Genomic DNA, 21449 nt, shown 5'->3' on the forward strand with positions numbered 1-21449 from the left:
TTTTTGGGAGGAAAGGACCCCTTTTTGGCTTTTACAAAACTCTCACCTATTCTATGTATCCTCTTTTGTTTTTGAATAAAAATAGGCAATGGCAACTTCCCTGGTGGTCCAGTGGTTAAGAATATGCCTTCCAATGTAGAGGACATGGGTTTGATCCCTGGTCAGGGACATAAGATCCCACATGCCTTGGGGCAACTAAACCTGTGCACCACAACTAGGGAGAAGCCTCTGTGCCACAAGGAAAGATCCCACGTGCCTCAGCTAAGACTCAATGCAGCCAATAAATAATAAATAAATAGAAATAATTTATCATGTGCCAGGTGTAATTAGTATTTTACATGTATTTACTCGGGTAACAAGTAACTCTATGAAGTACATATCATTGTTCCAGTTTTTAGATAAGGAAACAGACACAGAAAAATAAGTAGTCCAAGGTCATCTAGCCGGTAAGGAACAGAGCTGTGATGGTATCACTGTTTACCCAGGACCATGTGGCTTCTCTTAATCCCTATACTTTCTGCTGGTGAACTGGGTTGATACATGGATCTAACTATTCCTATGCAATATCCTTGGCAGGTTCCTATGTAATATTGTTCTTTACAGCATCGAACTTTACTTTGACCACAGACATATCCTCAGCAGAGCATCATTTCCACTTTGGCCCAGCCACTTCATTCTTTCTGGAGCTATTAGTAATTGCCCTCCCTTCTTCGCCAGTAGCATATTGGACCCCTTCCTACTTGTGGGGCTCATATTCTGGTGTCATATATTTTTGTGTTTTCATACTATTCATGGGGTTCTCAGAGCAAGAATACTGGAGTGGGTTGCCATTTCCTTCTCCAGTGGGCCACATTTTGTAGGAACTCTTCACTATGACCCATTTGTCTTGGATGGCCCTGTACGACATGGCTCAGAGTGTCATTGAGTTATACAAGCCCCTTTGCCACAAGGCTGTGATCCATGAATGCAAGAATAGCTGGAACTCTCCTATAATACTGGCAGGAATGTAAGATGGCACAACCAGTCTAGAGGAGTTTGGTTATTTCTTACCAACAGACACTCATCATATGACCCAGCAAACAAACTCCTGAGCATTTACCCTAGACCAGGATTTCTCAACCCTGGCACTACTGACATCTCAGGCCAGCTAATTCTTGATTGGGTGGTGGGAAGCAGGCTGTTCTATCCTTTGGAGGATGTTTAGCAGCATCCCTGATTTGTGCTTTCCAGTGATGCAAGTAGCACCCCCTTCCACCAAGATGAGACAAACAAAATGTCTCCAAACATTGTCAGATATCCCTTGGGATGGCAAAATAGCCCCCATTTGAGAACCACATTGCTAGAGAAATGAAACTTAAGTTCATGCAAACCCAAGTTCATGCAAATACCTAAACCCAAATGTTCATGAGTGTCTTATTCACAACTGCCAAAAACTAGAACAACTAGTTCTATCTAGTTCTAGATAGAACAAATATCCTTCAATGGAGAAAGGAATAAGAAAACAATGCTAAGTCCATGCAATGTAGTACTACTACTAGAGCAAAAAGATAAATAAATAAAGTCATTAATATACACATTAAATTTAATGGACCTCAAAGTTATTATGCTGAGTGAAAGTCAATCTCAAAATGTTACACAATGTATGGTTCCATTTATATGGCATTCTTAAAAAGTCAAAATTATAAGGACAAAAAGGTAGATCGGTGGTTGCCAGAAGTTAGGAATGAAGGGCAAATGTGGCAAAGGGATAACGTGAGTTGAGTTTTGGTGGAACTCCTCTGTGTACTGACTACTGTGGTGTTCACATGTACTACAGCTTACAGAACCGCATACCAGAAGAAAGAGCCAATTTTATTGTATGTTCAAAGTAAAAATAATTAATTTGGCTGCATCAGGTCTTAGCTATGGCCCATGGGCTCTTCCTTGCAGGGTGTAGGCTTCTCTCTCTAGTTGTGCCTCACAGGCTTAGTTGCCCCATGGCATGTGGGATCTTAATTCCCTGATTAGGGATTGAACCTGCGTCCCCTGCACTGGAAGGTAGATTCTTAATCACTGGACCACCAGGGAAGTCCTAAAATTTTTTTAAATAAGAAGTTTTTAAAAACCTGGGACACAAGGTTTTTGGAGGTTATTAAGTGAAGCTGTGATTCCAGGAGCTGCTATAGCCATCTTGTCTTTGATTATGTCAGTGGTAATGAACTTTGGAACTGCCCCTCTCAGGACTTCTTGCTGTGTGACATAATATATCTCCTTTATACTTAGGAGATGTGGTACATATACACAATGGAATACTATTCAGCCATAAAAAGAAAAAAGAATGAAATTACCATTTGCAGCAACATGGATGCAACCAGAGATTATCATATTAAGTAAACAAAGACAAATATCATATGATATCACTTATATGTGAAAGCTTTAAAAAATACAAATGAGAATGGATAAAATAGCTGTGGTACATATACACAATGGAATATTACTCAGCTATTAAAAAGAATGCATTTGAATCAGTTCTAATGAGGTGGATGAAACTGGAGCCTATTATACAGAGTGAAGTAAGTCAGAAAGAAAAAAACCAATACAGTATATTAATGCATACATACGGTATTTTAAAAAGATGGTAACGATGACCCTGTATGTGAGACAGCAAAAGAGACACAGATGTAAAGAACAGACTTTTGGACTCTGTGGGAGAAGGCAAGGGTGGGATGATTTGAGAGATAGCATTGAAACATGTATATTATCATATGTGAAATAGATCACTAGTCCAGGTTCGATGAGACAGGGTGCTCGGGGCTGGTGCACTGGGATGACCCTGAGAGATGGGATGGGGATGGAGGTGGGAGGGGGGTTCTGGATTGGGGACACATGTACACCCATGGCTGATTCATGTCAATGTATGGCAAAACCACTGCAATATTGTAAAGTAATTAGCCTCCAATTAAAATAAATAAATTAAAAAATACAAATGAACTTATTTACAGAATAGAAATAGACCCACAGACATAGAAAAAAAATTTACAGCTACCAAAGACAAAAGGGCAGGGGAGGGATAAATTAGGAATATGGGATTAACATATATACATTACTACATATAAAATAGATAATCAACAAGGACCTACTCAATATTTTATAATAACTTATAGTGGGAAATAATCTGAAAAAGAATGGATATATGTATAACTGAATCACTGTACTGTACACCTGAAACTAACACAATATTGCAAACCAACTATCATACAAAATAAAAATTAAAGATACAAAATTTATTATAATCTGTTAAGCAGCAATAGGAAACTATTAAATAATATAGTCACCCAGCTGGTATATAACAGAACTGGAATATTGCAAATAGGTCTGGTGGACTCCAAAATCAATGCTCTTTCTATCACTATGGAGATGTGGTGCTTTTAAAGAAATGGTGGATGGGACTTCCCTGGTGGTGCAGTGGGTAAGAATCCACCTGCTAATGCAGGGGAACACGGGTTTGGTCCCTGATCCTGGAAGATCCCACATTCCATGGGGCAATTAAGCCTGGTGCTGCAACTACTGAGCCCACGTGCCCTAGAGCCCATGCTCTGCAACAAAAGCCACCACAATGAGAAGCACGTGCACTGTAACTAGAGAGTAGGTCCCACTTGCCACAACTGGAGAAAGCCCGCATGCAGCAACAAAGACCCAGTGCAGCCATAAATAAATAAATAAATATTAAAGAAAAGAAACAGTGGATGCAAAAGTGAAAGGTAAAAAGCTACAAGAAGGAGGAAGAGCTTAGAACTGATTCTATGTTCTACAATGACCTCTTCTACATGGCCTGTTGTTTTTCATTTCAATACTTATAAAGTTATTTGGGTTTAAAATAACCTTTTTAAGTAATTGCTAATACTTCTGGCTAGATCTAAAGGTCATTAGTACTTTAGAATGAATTAATCTCAGTTTTTTATTATGTGATGCTAATAACTGCAATGAAGAAATTGAAATTTTGATTGGGTGAGGGAGAAGCAAATAATGCTCAAGTAATGGCAGCACTTCAGTTTACAGACAGGCCTGAGGGCTGGGGGAAGGGCTTTGACAACGAAAAGCTGGGGGCCATTCAAGGGCAATAGATACGATATGCCAAAGACTATTTCAAACTTTTTCAGGGAACTGCCTGCATAGAAGTTTTCAGATTTAAATTGCATGAGATCCTATTTATACTAGCAATTTCATTTAAACCTTGTCCTCAAGAACCTTGACTTTCACACCTTACTCATCACTCATTTCCACAACTAGTGGTCACATCTATGAAAGGAAGCATTAAGCAATTCACAAATTTGACTAGGGCTCACTGGCTGTAGTCAAATTTGTGAAAGCAGCAGCCCAATCTCTCTCATCTCTATTTGAATTTTAGCAGGGCCTTTAAAGCCTCCCTCAACAGAAGGTTTCTGGCTTCTTTGTTTTGCTTTGGTTTTGTCTGGAAGGTTTTGAAACCTGACTGCACGTCTTTCTCAGAGGTCAGTCAAGACTCCAGTAAGAAAGAGGGCTGGCCAGCCAAGCAGATACCTCAGTGATTTTTTTCTTCTATTTTCATTTCTAATCTTATTTTCATACCCTGAGTAATCCCAAGGATTTGAGAGGGAAATAAAACTTAGTTTTTCCTTACAAATAAATTTAAAACCCTTCCTTAACTTGAATAAGTGTTTAGGTATGGGAATATATTTTGGGCAGGATCCTCATACACACTGTTGTATAGGACTCCCCAGTTGCTAGAAAAGCTCTTGTCTCCATTTAGCTCATTTAGGTTAGACAATCTATAAAGAAAGTATTACAGGCTATGAAGGAAAGGAGGACAATTATATTCCTTTGTTTCTTATCCTCACTAAAAGATACAGCAAGAGGAGTGAAGTCTGAAGGGAAACAGATTTCTTCCCTCTCATAGTGAATTTGTGGTACTGCCTCCAATCCTGCCCCACTGTTGATTAAAAAAAAAAAAGACACCTAAAACCACAAGGTAGTTTGGAACTTCTGGCAGAGGAGTTGGATGATATAACAAAACAGACACTGACAAAAAAATTCTTTTTTTTAGAATACTATAATTGTAAAGTTGAAGGCACATCCTTGGCAGAAATATGATCAATTGCATGCTTATGGAAAAACAAACTACTGAATATCTTGACTACAGAAGATGATTATTGCACAACATTGTCCACTGATGTTTTGGGTATTAACCAACAATGGTTAATTAAACATTTCTTTAAAAGCATAAGATTGAGACGCCTGGTTTTGGCTATAAAAGGCATTTATTATCAATGCCATTACAGAAGCTCTTTTCACTGAAGAACAAGAATTCGTGCTTTTGTCTTTTATCTGGTTACCCATACCAGATAAACTTTCAGAAAGACTACAGAAAGTTAGTGTAAAAATAGCTAATAATTTGGCATGAATCTAAATATTTTATATTTGGTAAAACAGTATTTTTAAAATATAGAAAAGAAACAAAAAAATCTAAAAGGAGTGAGTCCAGAAATGTTTTTATTCTTATTAAAACAACCAGTAACCAGATGCCTCACCCAAAGAAAATAACAAAATAGAGTAAAATAAATATTAAGGAAAATAATTTTAAAGCAAGATCCACAAGTAATGGAAAAAATTCTCTAAGAACATACATTTTTGATTTTTAAGCTGTGTATATAAAAGATATGGACATTTAAATTTTTGGAAACATTTTGTCTACAATGCAATTTTAAGTATTCTTAACAAGGAATACATCCAATAGAATAACTTTTAAAAAGTTAAAGCAAAGTATAAAATTATTTGTTCACAAGGCATCAAATCTAATACTCTAAAATGTTGATGCTAAACTAGGAAAAATAACACTTCTATTGTCACAACTGACAACCATACTTCTTTAGACTATGACACTAAATAGTTATGTTTTAACCTTTGAAATTTAAAAGGCATCTTTGGGTATTTAAGATAAAAGATGCCCCTTAGTTGAGTCTGAATCAGCACTGGATATGAAAACATCCTTGTTATCATCAGACTGAGGGCATGGTTGCTGAATGAATACAAAAGAGTGACGAAGGAACAACAAAAAACGAACTTCAAATATTCTAATATCAAATTCAAATATAAATCCATTTCCTTCTATATGGCAACATGTGTATACGTGTATGATACGAGTAAACACAGATGCATATGCACACATTTATAAAGTTTGTTCTCATAGTAAATAATTACCTAAAGCTAGTTGCTAACTAAAAGCAGGGTTTTTGATCCCCTCCATATATCACCTCTCTGTTTGGTGACTACATATGCTCTAGGAAGCTAATGGGAGCTCAGAATTGCAAGAGACTTGTGGAAGAGAATTCAAAGATAGTGACAGATATTTAAAGCAGGATTCTTTCGAAATGGCATGTTTTCTATTCCTGTACAAAAGGCTAAATTATATTCTTGATTTTTCTCAGATTATATAGGCTCTCTTCTCATTGTCCTATGACGTGCATCTCTTGGCATGTGGGGCCAAATGGACAACTCTAACACACACATGAAATAAAAGTAGTAACTGGCTATGTTCAAGTGCTTCAGAGAGACAGGAATGAGAATGAGGGGAAAGCTGTCTCTTTTTTCAAAAGTCTCTATTATACATTTTTTTGTATTAGCTATTTCTTCTAGAAGAAACAAGTTATGGTATGATGGACCACTGGAATTGAAATAAGAAACAAGTATTAAAATTCAAATTGAAAGCATGGAAGATGGCATAGGCATTGGTCTAAAAAGAGCCTAGATATACAAATTCATTCATTTTTCATTAAAATTGGTTTGCTTTTCTAGATTAAAAGCACCTTCATCACATTTTAGTTCTCTTTTTAAGATAGATGAGATAAAAATGAGATCTTTTCCAAATCTTAAAAGTCAATGTAAAAAAAAATAAGTCAATGTAGAATTATGTTGTAAACTTTTTGAGTCTGTATGAAAGAACAAGAGAAAAAGGAAGTTGGGGAAGAAGAAATCCATCCCCTACTCCCACAGGATTTGACTCTGCTCTGTAAAAACAATTTTTAATATAATAACTAATATTTACTGAGTATAAATCTTATGTGCTAGGCATTGAGTTAGTAGCTTTACATGTGAAAATGGGAATCGATTTTAGGAACTTACGAGTTTTTTTCACTTACATATTCTGCATCTGAAATCCACCTTGCAGATAACAAATTAGTTTAAATAGTCATACAAGTCCCATACCTCTGACCAATGTATTAACTCCCAGGCACTCACAGGGCAATTTCTAAATTTATATGCCAATGAGAAGCCTATAAATCTGCCAATCACACTAACTAGCAACTGCAAATATTTTAAACTACAGACAAATATAGATTTGGCTAAAACGTATCACAATCTAGGGAAATTCTTATTTCTGTATTACAATTTACTATAGTTTTTGGAAAAAGCAGCTTAGTGTAATGGCATTATTTTAAAGTCATTTTGAGAGATTATCTAAAACAATAAGACAATTAAAATCTATTAAATTATAAATATCAGCTAATGTCTTGTATTCTTTCCAAAAAGGACAGATTTAGTGAATCCAGGCTTTCATTCCAATCCCAAAGAAGGGTAATGCCAAAGAATGTTCAACCTACCACACAACTGCACTCATTCCACATGCTAGCAAAGAAATGCTCAAAATTCTCCACACCAGGCTTCAACAGTATGTGGACCAAGAACTTCCAGATGTTCAAGCTGGATTTAGAACAGGCAGAGGAACCAGAGATCAAATTGCCAATATCCACTGGATCAAAGAAAAAGCAAGGGAATTCTAGAAAAACATCTACTTTTGCTTCATTGACTACACTAAAGCCTTTGACTTTGTGATCACAACAAACTGTGGAAAATTCTTAAAGAAATGGGAGTACCAGACCACCTCACCTGCCTCCTGTGAAACCTGTATGCAGGTCAAGAAGCAACAGTTAGAACCAGACAAGGAACAATAGACTGGTTCCAAGTTGGGAAAGGAGTACATCAAGGCTATATATTGTCACCCTGCTTGTTTAACTTATATGCAGAGTACATCATGCAAAATGCCAGGCTGGATGAAGCACAACTGGAATCAAGACTGACAGGAGAAATATCAACAACCTCAGATATGCAGATGACACCACACTTATGGTAGAAAGTGATTAGGAACTAAAGAGCCTCTAGATGTGGACAGTGAAAAAGCTGACTTAAAACTCAACGGAGTGCTCAGCCTTCCACTGAAGACTGGTCTGCAGCCCCCACTGCCCAGGCCACAGAATGGGTAGGAACCACCACTGAGTGGTCGTAAGCTGTTCTTCCAGACACTTGTAGAACTTCCACAAACTTCCACCAAAATGGAAATTTGGTTTGGAAATTGGAAAATAAACTGTTTCTAAAAAAAAAACAAACTCAACGTTCAAAAAACGAATATCATGGCAACTAGTCCTATCACTTCAGGGCAAATAGATGGGGAATAAATGGAAAGACTGACAGACTTTATTTTCTTGGGTTCCAGTCACAGACTGTGACTATAGCTTGTTCCTTGGAAGAAAAGCTATGACCAACCTAGACAGCATATTAAAAAGCAGAGATATGACTTTGCCAACAAAGGTCCATATAGTCAAAGCTGTGGTTTTTCCAGTAGTCACGTATGGATGTGAGAGCTGGACATAAAGAAGGCTAAGCAGCGAAGAACTGATGCTTTTGAACTGTGGTGTTTGAGAAGACTCTTGAGAGTCCCTTGGACTGCAAGGAGATCAAACCAGTCAATCCTAAAGGAAATCAGTCCTGAATATTCATTGGAAGGATGGATGCTGAAGCTGAAGCTCCAATACTTTGGCCATCTGATGCAAAGAAATGACTCACTGGAAAAGACCCTGATGCTGGGAAAGACTCATGGCAGGAAGAGAAGAGGACGACAGAGGATGAGATGGTTGGATGACATCACCGACTTAATAGACATGAGTTTGAGCAAGCTCTGGGAGATGGTGAAGGACAGTGAAAGCTGGCATGCTGCAATCCATGGGGTGGCATAGAGTTAGATGTGACTGAGTTACTGAAGAACAGCAAGAATAACAACGAGGTAACTTTATGACCAGTATATGTTAAAGATGGTAGTGTCAATCTTTGGAAAAAAAATCAATTGTAGAAGTGGCACAAAATCTTAAGTTTCTGAACCAAGGCTGACAGACAATACTAAGAACTTATAGCTGAACTCAGCGGGAATGAACTGAAAGATTACACAGAGCTAAGGAGTCACTGAAGGAAGAATCTGATCTATTTTTTTTAACAGTGGAAAGATGGGAAGCAAGGAAGTATATAGGCCCTTAAGGTCTTTGAGCTACAAGACAAACAAACAAAGAAGGTACTGGAAAAGTTGTCAGTTACTTTTGTCAATGAGAAGCTATCTACACTTAGCTCACTTGAAAGAACATAACAAAAGTAAACACACTGGGGCATCTAAGAAAGCAACCACAAAGACCAAGATGCAGGGAGAATAACAGGGGAAGAAAGCCTGTAATAAATAAGGCACGTCTATTTTTAAACAATTTCTACTGTTTTTCTTCAAAAACTAGATGTTTTATACAGTGCTTTGAAAGCCATTGCTCCCCAATCTGGCAGGCAGGGAGAAGGGCTCAAGAATCTCAAGATTATGCACTCAAATTTTGCAATGTTTAATTATCTTTTCTTGAACTTTTAGTCAAATAAAAAATTATTTATGACTTCAGCAGCAATTCAGCATCTTCAGCTGTAGGACTTGTAAACCTCACTGCTCTACCTTATCTGTTGCTAGTGAAAACAAAAAATACTGGAATTTCATTTTCAATAAAGCTAGGTTCTGAGCTGATGCCCTGAAAAAGATATTTTTGCCATCAGACAAATGCAATTTAAATAGGTTCCCTAAAATGAGAGCATGAGACCAACATAAAGCCTTGCAATATTTTAAAAAGCTAAGGTGATCATGAATACTGTGTCAGTGCAGGACATCATCCTCTAGCAGCATCCTCTGTGGCCTGTTACAACGCACTGTCGTCATCTTCCCTGCAGTCTCCGACCAGGAGTGAGTGCTTGTCAGGTTCACTGGTACCAACGCTGTTTAGTGATCGTTTATCAGACAGTAGTGAATTTATGGAGGCTCTGCTGTAATTAACAATTCGGTCCAGCAAACCCAGTTTAGGAGAATTTCTTGAGGTATCATCTATTCCAACATGAACACTTATTTCTGAAGGACTTTTCTGTCCCATTTGGTTTCGGGCACGTAGTTCATAATTCTCATAAGTTGGTTTCCTGTAACTGGAAAGATGAAAAAGTATACTAGTTTGAAATAATCAAATGTGAACCAGGTGCTTGTTACATTCAAAAATGAAAAGAGATTTGGGAAAAAAAATGAAAAGAGATTTGGATAGTATGAAATGTATAAAGGTGGCCCCTGCTATGAAATGAGCTCAAAAGGAGTTGTGTGAGGTCACATGATCCGAAATCCTACTTCTCAGAGCCGGTGCATAGATTTTACACCCCACAGTGCTTGTGGCTGCTCTGTATAGACTACACAAGGAGGTAATTACATAAAGTTAATATTTATTATTAAAAACAGTTTGGGCTTATCATTAATCAATACAAGAATAAAACCTAGCAAGACTCACTGTGGGTGATAAAAGGAATACAAAAGAGAAGCGTGAGCAAGCCATTATACTTACAGTTTAAGGAAGAGTGAAGAAAGTACTACTGAAACAGATGAAGCAGCCATTGCAGCAGATCCCATCCAGGGCTGCAAAACCAAACCAATGGGCATAAAAACTCCTAGGAAATAAGTTTGGATTAATTAGAGCAGACAGTACTAAACACATTACCAATGTGTTCCTAATACATATATACAAATCATTTCCTTCCTCAATATTTAATCAGCAATTTATCCTTCTGTTGGTACAGATTTATGTCAGTGCCGATTTTTCACTAACAGAGTGTTGCTGTGAACATTCTTGTACATGTCTCCCTGTTTGAGAACTTCCCTAGGGTACATACCTAGAGGTGAAACAGCTGGATTATAACATGGGCACACCTTCAACTTTAGGTAGATGCTTCTCAGTTGTTCTCCAAAGTGGCTATACCAGATCACAAACCCCCCAATAGTGTATTAGAGTTCATATTCTACAAACTTATCTACACTTGGTTTTGACAGACATTTTAAAATTTGTTCAAATGATAGAGATCAGATAGACTTACTGCACTTGTAGTTTTCTTATGTGCTACTCTGTATTTTTGTACTTTTTCTACAGTGACCATATATTACTTGTATAATTTTTCAAAAATAATTTGCTCCATGAATTAATCTCCCTGGACTTTGATTGTTCTTCTACTTTGTCCTCTCTGTATCTGTGTTTCCCTGTTGATAACCAGCTTTGTAATTGTTCTCATGTTCTTCATGTTCATCTTTGGCTCTCTAACCAGAGAGAACAAAATGTGATAACTATTTTTCTTTCTTTTTTAAAAAAATTATTTAATTTTTATTTATTTTTGGCTGTGCTGGGTCTTCATTGCTGTACATGGGCTTTCTCTAGTTGCAACAAGCAGGGGCTACTCTTCACTGCAGTGCGCAGGCTTCTCACCGTGATGGCTTCAGTAGTCGAGAAGCGTGGGCTCCAGCAGTTGTGGCTCATGGGCTTAGTTGCTCCACAGCATCTGGGATCTTCCCAGACCAGGGAAGATTGAACCCGTGTCCCCTGAATTGGCAGGAGGATTCTTAATCACTGGACCACCGGGGAAGTCTGATAACTATTTTTCTCATGTTATTGTTAACACCTACCAAGCCCCTAGGTAACAGGGATGATCAGATGCTTATTAAATAATTCTAACTTGCTTTTTGGGGGGTCATATTCTTTTTTTTGGAGGGGTCATATTCTTTTGTTCAATCTCTCTCTCTCTCTCTCTCACACATACACACACCCCTGGCTCCCCAACCTAAAAAACTGTTGGTATTTTAAAACATTACGAACATTCTCTCTGTGTTATAATTACAACAATGAAACAAGATAAAAACTGATACAGAGTTAAAAAGATCAGAAAGATATGTACAAACTAAAATACCAACAATAGTTGTATTTGGGTAGTGAGATTAAAGGTAAATTTATTCTCTTCAGCAAAAAAAAAAATAAATGACCAAGTAAATAAGTACATATGGAGAAAGAGATGAAGCAATGTGGCAAGATATATTAACTGTGAATTTAGGCGAAGGGTACACAGATTTTATTATATCATTTTTTCCCTTATTTTTGTAGGTTTGAAAATTTCAAAATACAAAGTTGGAGGGGAAAAAAAGGTAAAATAAAATAAACCTGTCTGAATGATTATACATTTTAAGGCATAATGAAAATGCTGAAAATTTAAATTACTGATTTTCCCTGATAGCTCAGTTGGTAAAGAATCTGCCTGCAATGCAGGAGACCCTGGTTCAATTCCTTGGTTGGGAAGATCCACTGGAGAAGGGATAGGCTACCCACTCCAGTATTCTTGGGCTTCCCTTGTGGCTCAGCTGGTAAAGAATCCGCCTGCAATGCAGGAGACTTGGGTTTGATCCCTGGGTTGGGAAGATCCCCTGGAGAAGGGAAAGGCTACCCACTCCAGTATTCTGGCCTGGAGAATTCCATGGACTGTATAGTCTATGGGGTCGCAAAGAGTCGGACATGACTGAGTGACTTTCACTTTCACTTTAATATTATCTCTCACCATACTAGCAGGCTACATACAAAACTGGGCTCAAAACTAGTAAGAAGAAGACTAAAACTTCCAATATGATAGGCATCTAATGACTTAAGGAAAAAAGCAATACAAGTTAACCATCACATACCAGCAGCTATAGGAATTCCAATCAGATTATAAATTAGAGCAAAGACAAAATTTATCCAAATCCTCTTGACTGTCTTCCTTGATAAATCAATACTTGCCACTACATCCAGAAGATCATTCTGAGAACAGAAATTTTTATGATATTAGCAATAGATTCTAACTTAACTAGTAACTTGTATTTGATACCATGTATGACAAAGATGATGCATATCTTAGGGAAATATGTGAATTAACTCAAATCTCAGATACTGCTAAAAATTTGAGTCAGTCTTGGAAGAGGTTTTTCAGAATTTTTTTCTCAGGGTTCTGAAAAAACTTTTAGGGTTGTATGCTGGTACAGGGACTAAACCCCACTAAAATAACTTCAGCAAGTACTTGCTGAAGATAATTGTGCTCTATGTATATTCCTAAATTTAATTCATTTAGAAGTTTGTCATTCTCATTTGCTCCCCTGAATTGAGAAAGTCTGAAAGTAATTACTAAGACTTCTCATACTCCCATCCTGAATTCTCCCTTTCTCAAAGGCCAGGAGGATGGAAATTAGAAGGACAGAGTCATTGTGTTCAATATACAACATCATCTCTGACCATGCAGAGCAGTCTCACACTCCTCAAAGGTCAGGCCACCAGACTTACCCTTATCAAAACCACATCAGCTGCTTCAATGGCTACATCTGTGCCTGTGCCAATAGCAATTCCAACATTAGCCATTGCAAGAGCTGGGGAGTCATTGATTCCATCTCCTACCATTGCTACCCGTTTCCCCTCCTCTTGAAGTTGCTTCACCTTAGCAACCTTGTGGGAAGGTAGAACTTCAGCAAACACTTTAGTAATGCCAACCTACATGAGGAAAAACAAACTCCACTCATTTCAAGAAATATTACTGAGTACGTGAAATATAGGGCTTCCCTGGTGGTTCAGTGGTAAAGAATCTGTCTGCCAATGCAGGAGATGCAGGTTCGACCCCTGGTCTTGTCTGGGAAATTTCATGGACAGAGAAGCCTGATGGGCTACAGTCCATGGGGTAAAAAAGAGTCAGACATGACTGAGCAACTAAATAACAAAAACAACAAAGCCTAAAATATAACTGTTATATTTTATATAAAATATTTACTATTTTATATAGTGATTTTATATACATAACAATGATGGTTCATCATTTTATATGATGAGGCGCCTTCATTTTCCACCTACCAGATGTCCAAATTTTAAAATATTAGTAATATCTAGGGATAGTAAGACTATAGGGAAATGAGCTCTCTTAGATACTGTTGTATCTAAGTGTGTAAATGTGTACTGTCATTTTGGAGGGCATGTACCAGCATCTATCAAAGTGTGCATGTCATTTGGTTAAGGAATTCCATTCCTAGCTATATTTTGGACATTCTTATACATGTATAAAAAGATGTATGCCCAAGGATGTATATTACTGCCTTAGTTGTAACAACAAAATTTTCAAAAGCACATAAATTATTATTTTTTATTAGAGGAATGGTTAAGCCGATTATGATACATTCACACCATGGAATTCAATGCAATGATGTAGAAAGAATGAAGTAACTTTATATGTTCAGACATGGCCAAAGCTCCAAGGACATGGACAAGGCATATATATTATTATCTGAAAGACAGCAAACTGCTAAACAATTTGTACAAAAATGATCCAATTTATGTTGAAAATACCAGAACTATACATCTGTATATGAACAATAAGTATATAAGAAAGTGTAAGGGGAGAGGGCTGGACAGGAAGCTTGGGAAAAGGGTGACAAACTTTTTACTTTATATCCTTCTGTATCTTTTTGTACAAGACAGTATTTATATATTACTTCTATTAGTCAATAGAAGAGGGGAGAAGGCATTCCAAAGTAGAAAAGACTAACATGAGAAAAATTTTAGAGGGAAGGCAAATGTGGGGGATCAGTAGCAGGAAAATGCTACGGAAGAGATGGTTCGTTCTACCCGTGGTATCCAGGATGGACTGGAGAGGGCCATGCATGGAGCTACTGCTGTACTTTAGGCATGAGAGGATGAGAGCCTAGCTTAGGCTGGCAGCACTGGTAGAGACTACGAGCAACATTTCAAAGAAGCATCAACAGAAACTGTGTACAATGTCACTAAGCATCTCATGAATTAAGCAAATAGCTTTTTACTTATAACAGTTCCAGAAAAAAGTGCAAAGCCCTTCCTGCGCAGACAGTATGTCAATTCTTTTTTAAGGAACCAGGTATGGCTACTCAGGGATAATGAAAATAATAGGTAGTACCAATTCTTTAGCACCTGAAGGGAAGAAAGAAAAAGTACATGAAGACTTAGAAGTTAACACATACTCCCACCCCAACTACTAAGTAAACCCATTACCTGAGAAGCAATAGATCTAGCTGTTTTACTGTTGTCTCCAGTCATCAGAACTACTTCTAAGCCCATAGATTTCAGAATATGGACAGCCAGTTCTGCTTCAGGCTTCACTGTATCAGCAATAGCTATCAAACCGCACAGCTCATCTAGTATAGGAGCACCAGAAAATAGAATTTGGAATATGGTGAAAGCAGAAGAAGTCTGACTTAAAATTTCAGAAAGAAATGATTTTTGTTAAACAAAGTTGTTCAGGGCTTAGCTTAACTCCAAATACCCCTAAGCCCACATAACCCCACAGTAAGCCTCTATTCTTGGCTGTGAAAATCTCAGAGTGAGATAGGGGTTACTAATGAAGGTAATAATAGGAAAATGAAAATAAACTTTACTAGATACTAAAAGACTTACATTCTTCCTTTAGAGAAGTATTGCCAAGAGCTCCAAACACTTTAGCTAATTTAAAGGCAAATGAAACTGAAACCCAATACCTTCTTCAAAACTGGCATTTTATACTGGGGGGGAAAAATCACTGCAGTAGCTATTTTATTTCAAAAATGAAAGTAAATGGTATTTTCTGCTTTTCCCTGGACCTAAAAAGGCCATAGTAAGATACTGCCTTCATACTTAGCAAAGATTATAAATGTTAACTAATTAATCTCACAGCTACAAACTTACCCTAAGAAATAATTTAATAAAAGCCAGGCAAATGCAAGAGAATTTTAAATTAATCAGTAACAATTATGCATTGCTGACATTTTTATTTTGCATTCAGGCTGCTTTTGAATAACCCTCATAGTTCAGATATCTCTCAAAAATATACAGAAAACAACTGAGATCACAACACTGAGTCACAGTGTACTTAAGGAAAACCTTACCATCAACTGCTACCAGTACAGCAGTCCGACCTCTTCTCTCATGTTCAGTCATGGAATCATTTACACTGTTATTAATGGCAAGACCATTTCTAATCATCCACTCCCGGTTGCCAATGAGAACTTTGTACTGCTGAGCATTAAGAGCATCTGAAAGAAAGTACAGAAGAAACATTTAGTGAACTTGTTTAATATTTATAGCAACCCTTAAGGGACATTCTTCCTCTCTAAGCTTGCAGTTACTACATCGGTTTTTTTGGTAGAACATAGCCTATGACAGTGATTTCCAAATGTTCAAGGAACATACTCTGCTCTTCTATGCCTCTGGGCCTTTGCACATGTTGCTGCCTCCACCTGGAGGTCCTCATCTCTCCTCTCCAAATACCAAATTGCATCATATTCCTTAGAAGCTAGTTCAAGCATTACTTTCTTGGTGATGCTTTCCATTCAACATTTCCTTATGATCTTCCATGGCAATTGAATAAAGTTAAAAATATTTAGTGTACATCAGTACAACCATCAATGGTTAGATAAGAACACAGAACTACAGTGATATCTTACTAACTTTAAGTGGGCCCTTAGTGCTTTCTGGCAATTCTACTGTATTTCCCTAGTCCATTCATTCTCCATTCCTTCTAGATGGCTATTTTATACCTTTTTTTCTCCCATTCTCATACCAGATAATGATGTGCTTCCTACTTCAGGAAGAAAATAAAAGCAATCAGAAAAGAACTTTCAGAAGCTCTCATTGCCATATATACCCAACTACCTAAGCCTCTGTACATACTGATCTAGTTTATTTTCTGTTACTATGAACAGCCCCAACTCCTATTTAAGGCCAACTTCTCCACTTGCATAAATAGATCCCTCTCCTTCGTCTATTTCAGAACATCTCTCCAACAATTCTCTCCTCTCTCTTCTGCATCATCATATTTTCTACTTCTGCTGCACACAGTCCTATTTTTAAAAAAGAAAACAAAACAGATCTCATTTATCTCTCTAGCTACTGCCCCATTTCTTTGCTTCTGTTCATAGCAAAACTCCTACAAAGTGTTGTCTGTATCAGCTTCCCATTCTCCTGTGAACCTGTTCCAATAGAACTTTTGTCTCTCTTATGCCAAAGAATTGTTCATATGGTACACCAGTGATCTTTAATAAACGTAAAGGGTAATTCTTAGTCCTCATCTTACTTGCTCTATTAGCATTTAACACAGTTGACTTTCTCTCCTTGAAATACTTTCTTCATTTGGCTTCTAGAGCACCACATTCTTATGAGTTACCTCCTACCACTTCTGTTTTCTTTACTGATCATTCTTCATCTCCCTGATCTCTTACTTTGTAGTGTTTCATGGCTTAATCCTTAAACTTCTTCCCCACCAGTCTACTCTCACTTCCTGATTTTTTGCAGGGGCTCACCTCATGGCTTACAGAATCTTAGTTCTCTGACCAGGGATCGAACCCAGGCCCATGGCAGTCAAAGTGCCTAGTCCTAATCATTGGCATGTGTGAATACTCAGTTGCTTCAGTCATGTCCAACTCTTTGAGACCCCACGAACTGTAGTCCACCAGGCTCCTCCGTCCATGGGATTCTCCAGGCAATACTGGAGTGGATTGCCATGCCCTCCTCTAAGAGATCTTCCTGACCCAGGGATCGAACCCACATCTCCTGCATTGCAGGTGGATTCTTTACTGCTGAGCCACTGCAGAAGTCCCCTAACCACTGGACCACCAGGGAATTCCCAACTCTTTGAAGATTTTATGTAGTCTCATCACTTTAAAGACCACCTATATCAGCACTGTCCAAGAGAACTTTCTGTGATGACAGAAATGTTCTATATCTGCTGTTTAATACAGTAGCCACTAAGAACATGAGGCTATTGAGCACTGAAATGTGACTAGTATGGCTGAAGGGCTGAGTTTTAAACTACATTTTAATTAATTTAAATAGTCACATGAAACTAGTGGCTACCACACTGGACAGCACAGATCTATAAATGGATGACTCCCAAGTCTACAGACTTGTACAGCCACCTGCTTCCTTGATAGAACATTTACACATCTCCACTTGAATACGTAACAGGCACTCAAACTTAACATGTCAAAAACTGAACTCCTAATCACTTTTCCTCAACATTATCTCTCCTGTGATCTCTATCTTGTTTAAATGGTAACTCCATCCTTCTAAATTGGTTAGGCTGCAAACTTTGGCCTAATTCTTGACTCTTGTTTTTCTCATACCCCATTTCCAATATGCGAGATATGTCAGTCATCTCTCCCTTCAAGATACATCCTGGAGAAGTCCCTGGCAGTTCAGTGGTTAGGACTTCCATTGCAAGGGGCACAGGTTTGATTCCTGGTGGAGGAACTAAGATCCCACAAGCCATGTGGTATGGTCAAAAAAAAAAAAAGGAAGAAGATACATCCAGAATTTGACCACTTCTTACAACCTCTACTGTTATTACATTGGTCCAAGCCATCATCTTTTACCTAGATTATGGCAACAGCCCACTAACTTATCCCCTTGCTTCTGTCCTTGTCCCTACCCACAGAAACAGTGTATTTTTAGCAGAGAAGCCCAAGTAATACTTTTAAAATATTAAGTCAGATTCTGTCACTCCTATGCTCAAAACTCTCCAATGGCTTTCCACCTCACAGTAAAAACCAAAGTCCGTACAAAGTTCCCAATCATTTACTCCGTTGTAGCCACAGGGTTCCTCAAACTAGTCAAGCACACTTAAGGCTTCTGTACTCAACATTCCTCCTAACTGGAATGCTTTTGTCACAGATATTCACATAACTTTCTCCCTCTCTCGCCTTAGGTTTTTGCTCAGACAGCACCTTCTCAATAAGGCCTACCCCGATCAGCCTATATAAAATAGCATTCCCTAGTATGCCCAATACCACTTGCTCTTCTTCATTTTCTTCATAGCACTATCCATCAGACAGACTCTACTTGCTTATTTATTTGCACACTGTCTAGTGTTCTTTCACCAGGAATGTAAACTCCATGAGATAGGGTCTTTGTCTATTCTGCTCATTGCTGATTCTTTAGTATCTTGAACAGTGCTTATAAAACCTGTCAGATGAACGAAATCACTATGTGTCAGTGTGCTTGATACTATGAATTCATTGACAAATAATAAAGAAATCACAACTTAGTAGAATCAGGCAGAAAAAGAATTATCATGCAGTGTGCCAGATTAAGTATAGTTATGCCTAAAAAGGAAGAGCAAATATCTCTGCCTATGTATGTCAGTCAGTGGAGGCTTCACTAAAGAGAGATGTGAGCTGAGTCTTCAAAGATGAGAAAATAGTAAATAAAGTGATCTAACAGGCATGCAATGACACCATGTACAGAGAAACTTTAAGTAGTTCCATAAGAACGAAACACAGGGTACATGCGTGACAGTGGAAAAACACAAGATGGGTGGTGCAGGGAGGCAGGAGACATATCATGGGGAATAGATCTTGAACAAAAGACAGATAGACTGGACTTTGTCCTGTCAGAGATGGAGAGCCTATAAGGCCAGGATCCTTAACAGATTTCCAAGGAGGGGCTTAGGGATATATACAAATGTCCAAAACAGAAATTTTCTGAGTAGTGGGAATAGCTTTTATCTCATTTCTCTAAAGGTTTGTGACTCAAAAATAGGTTATAAACCACTGCAATAAAGGGTATTCGTCAGAAAGTGATATAATCAGGTTTGAATGTTAGCAAAATTACTCAAGTACAAATGGGTGGGGAGGTGCAAGTACACTTAGGTATGTATATCTTGGTTTTGGTCAGATGGATAGACCAACAAGAAACTCGCTAAAGTGGTGTTGCTGCAGATACGGATTTTAGAGTGGCAGTGGAAACCCTACAGATGGTAGAATAAGCAATAAGCATGAATGAGATTATATAGAGAGAATATGTAAAATCAGCAAAAGACAAAAGACCAAAACTCTGAGGACACCCAACATTTGAGAGTAGGAGAAAAGAGCAATCAGGTGAGGACTTAAAAGAACAGCCAAATTGGTGAGAGGAGACTCTAGAGAAAGCAGGGTCATGGAATCAAGGGAGAAAAAAAATTTAGGACAGAAGAAACGGTCAACATTGTCAAATGCCTTAGCAAAGTCAGGCAGCAATGAAGACTGAAAACTGACCACTGGAGAGGGGACTAAACAAACTTAAATAGTTTCACTAGTATGGATGGGGCAGAAGCCAGACTGTGCATTGAATTTAGCCAGCTTAGACTAGTCCTTCTAGAAGCTTGGATATTAATGAAAAGACAGACAGATGGGACAAAAATCTAGATGGGAATACAGTGATTTCAATGGGAGAAATGTTTCTATGTTTAGGAGAAGGAGCTATGACAAAGAGTTGGAAAAAAAAGAAGCAAGGGGATATACTCTAACAGAGTGTGAGGTCCTTGAGGAATCAAGAGAGGGTGAGATCTGGAGCAAAGATGAGGGGATTCATTAGGTAAGAAGAGGCATACTTCTTTCTCTGAAAATGGAAACATTCTGGGGAAAAAAAAAAAAAAAAAAAAAAAACTGAAAGAACACATGTCTGAGAATCTTAAATTTTTGTGTGAAAAATAAGCCAGACAATTTGCTTAGAGAACTAGGGAGAAGGTCATAAGAGCTTGTGAAAGATACAAAAGGTCTGGAGCAGCTGTGGTGAGAAATAAAGACAGCTGAACTAAGATGGAAGATCAGCTAGAGCTAGGGTTTATCACCCTCTACTGTAATCAAGGAGTGAAGTTGAAAAACATTCTTCAGCAATTCAGTGAAATAATTAGAAGGCCTGTGGTGAAACTGATTTACAAGAATGAAACCATGATGCCAATCTTTGTTTCTTATGTAACAGTTCAATTTATAAGGTTAGATACCTGTTAATAACTGTCCCATAATTGGTACTACAAAGAAAATTAGCTTACTTGAGAACTGAGCATCAATAATCATGGAAGACGAAGTTGATGACTGTTCATTACTCTCATCTATTTGAACCAGGGATGCATTTTTAATATTATTTTCCTCTATCTTCCAGTTATTCTTGTGTAGCAAGGCTTCGATATTGGTGACTTTACAGTTAATGCCACAGCCTGGCACAACCTGGAAATCTATGCAGGTACCCAAGGTTTCAGTATCCAGCTCCTAACAAATAGAAACAGAAGGATTTCCTCTGCTGTTCTAACAATCCAAGGTCATCATTAGCAAGATCAAAGATTACTGCTGGTTAATTCTAAATGTTTAGATACAATCTACAGGCCTGGTTAATTCTAAATGTTTAGAATAAAATTGTCACTTATCATTGCCTATTTGACAGTGGGTTTTGATAAGGACAAAGGAACAGAGCATTGAGTATAATGTTCAAAGTTACAGGAGAACCTCATAATCCTTTTAA

General features: G+C 37.8%; 1 protein-coding gene across 3 annotated transcripts in view; it reads right to left on the reverse strand.

Annotated features, from left to right (window-relative positions):
- Positions 1-5049: 5049 nt before the first annotated feature.
- ATP7A (ATPase copper transporting alpha) overlaps positions 5050-21449 on the reverse strand; it is a 137796-nt gene continuing 121396 nt past the window's right edge. For all 3 annotated transcript variants that reach the window (XM_055565107.1, XM_055565108.1, XM_055565106.1), the window contains 7 exons: positions 20983-21199; positions 16064-16210; positions 15195-15337; positions 13470-13673; positions 12836-12953; positions 10689-10791; positions 5050-10284 (listed from right to left, as the gene is read on the reverse strand). In XM_055565107.1, coding sequence (XP_055421082.1) covers positions 10008-10284; positions 10689-10791; positions 12836-12953; positions 13470-13673; positions 15195-15337; positions 16064-16210; positions 20983-21199 — 1209 coding nt within the window. In that variant the 3' untranslated portion in view covers positions 5050-10007. The remainder of the gene's footprint in view (positions 10285-10688; positions 10792-12835; positions 12954-13469; positions 13674-15194; positions 15338-16063; positions 16211-20982; positions 21200-21449) is intronic.

Source organism: Bubalus kerabau, chromosome X (assembly GCF_029407905.1).
Source record: "Bubalus kerabau isolate K-KA32 ecotype Philippines breed swamp buffalo chromosome X, PCC_UOA_SB_1v2, whole genome shotgun sequence".
Lineage (NCBI taxonomy): Eukaryota > Metazoa > Chordata > Mammalia > Artiodactyla > Bovidae > Bubalus > Bubalus kerabau.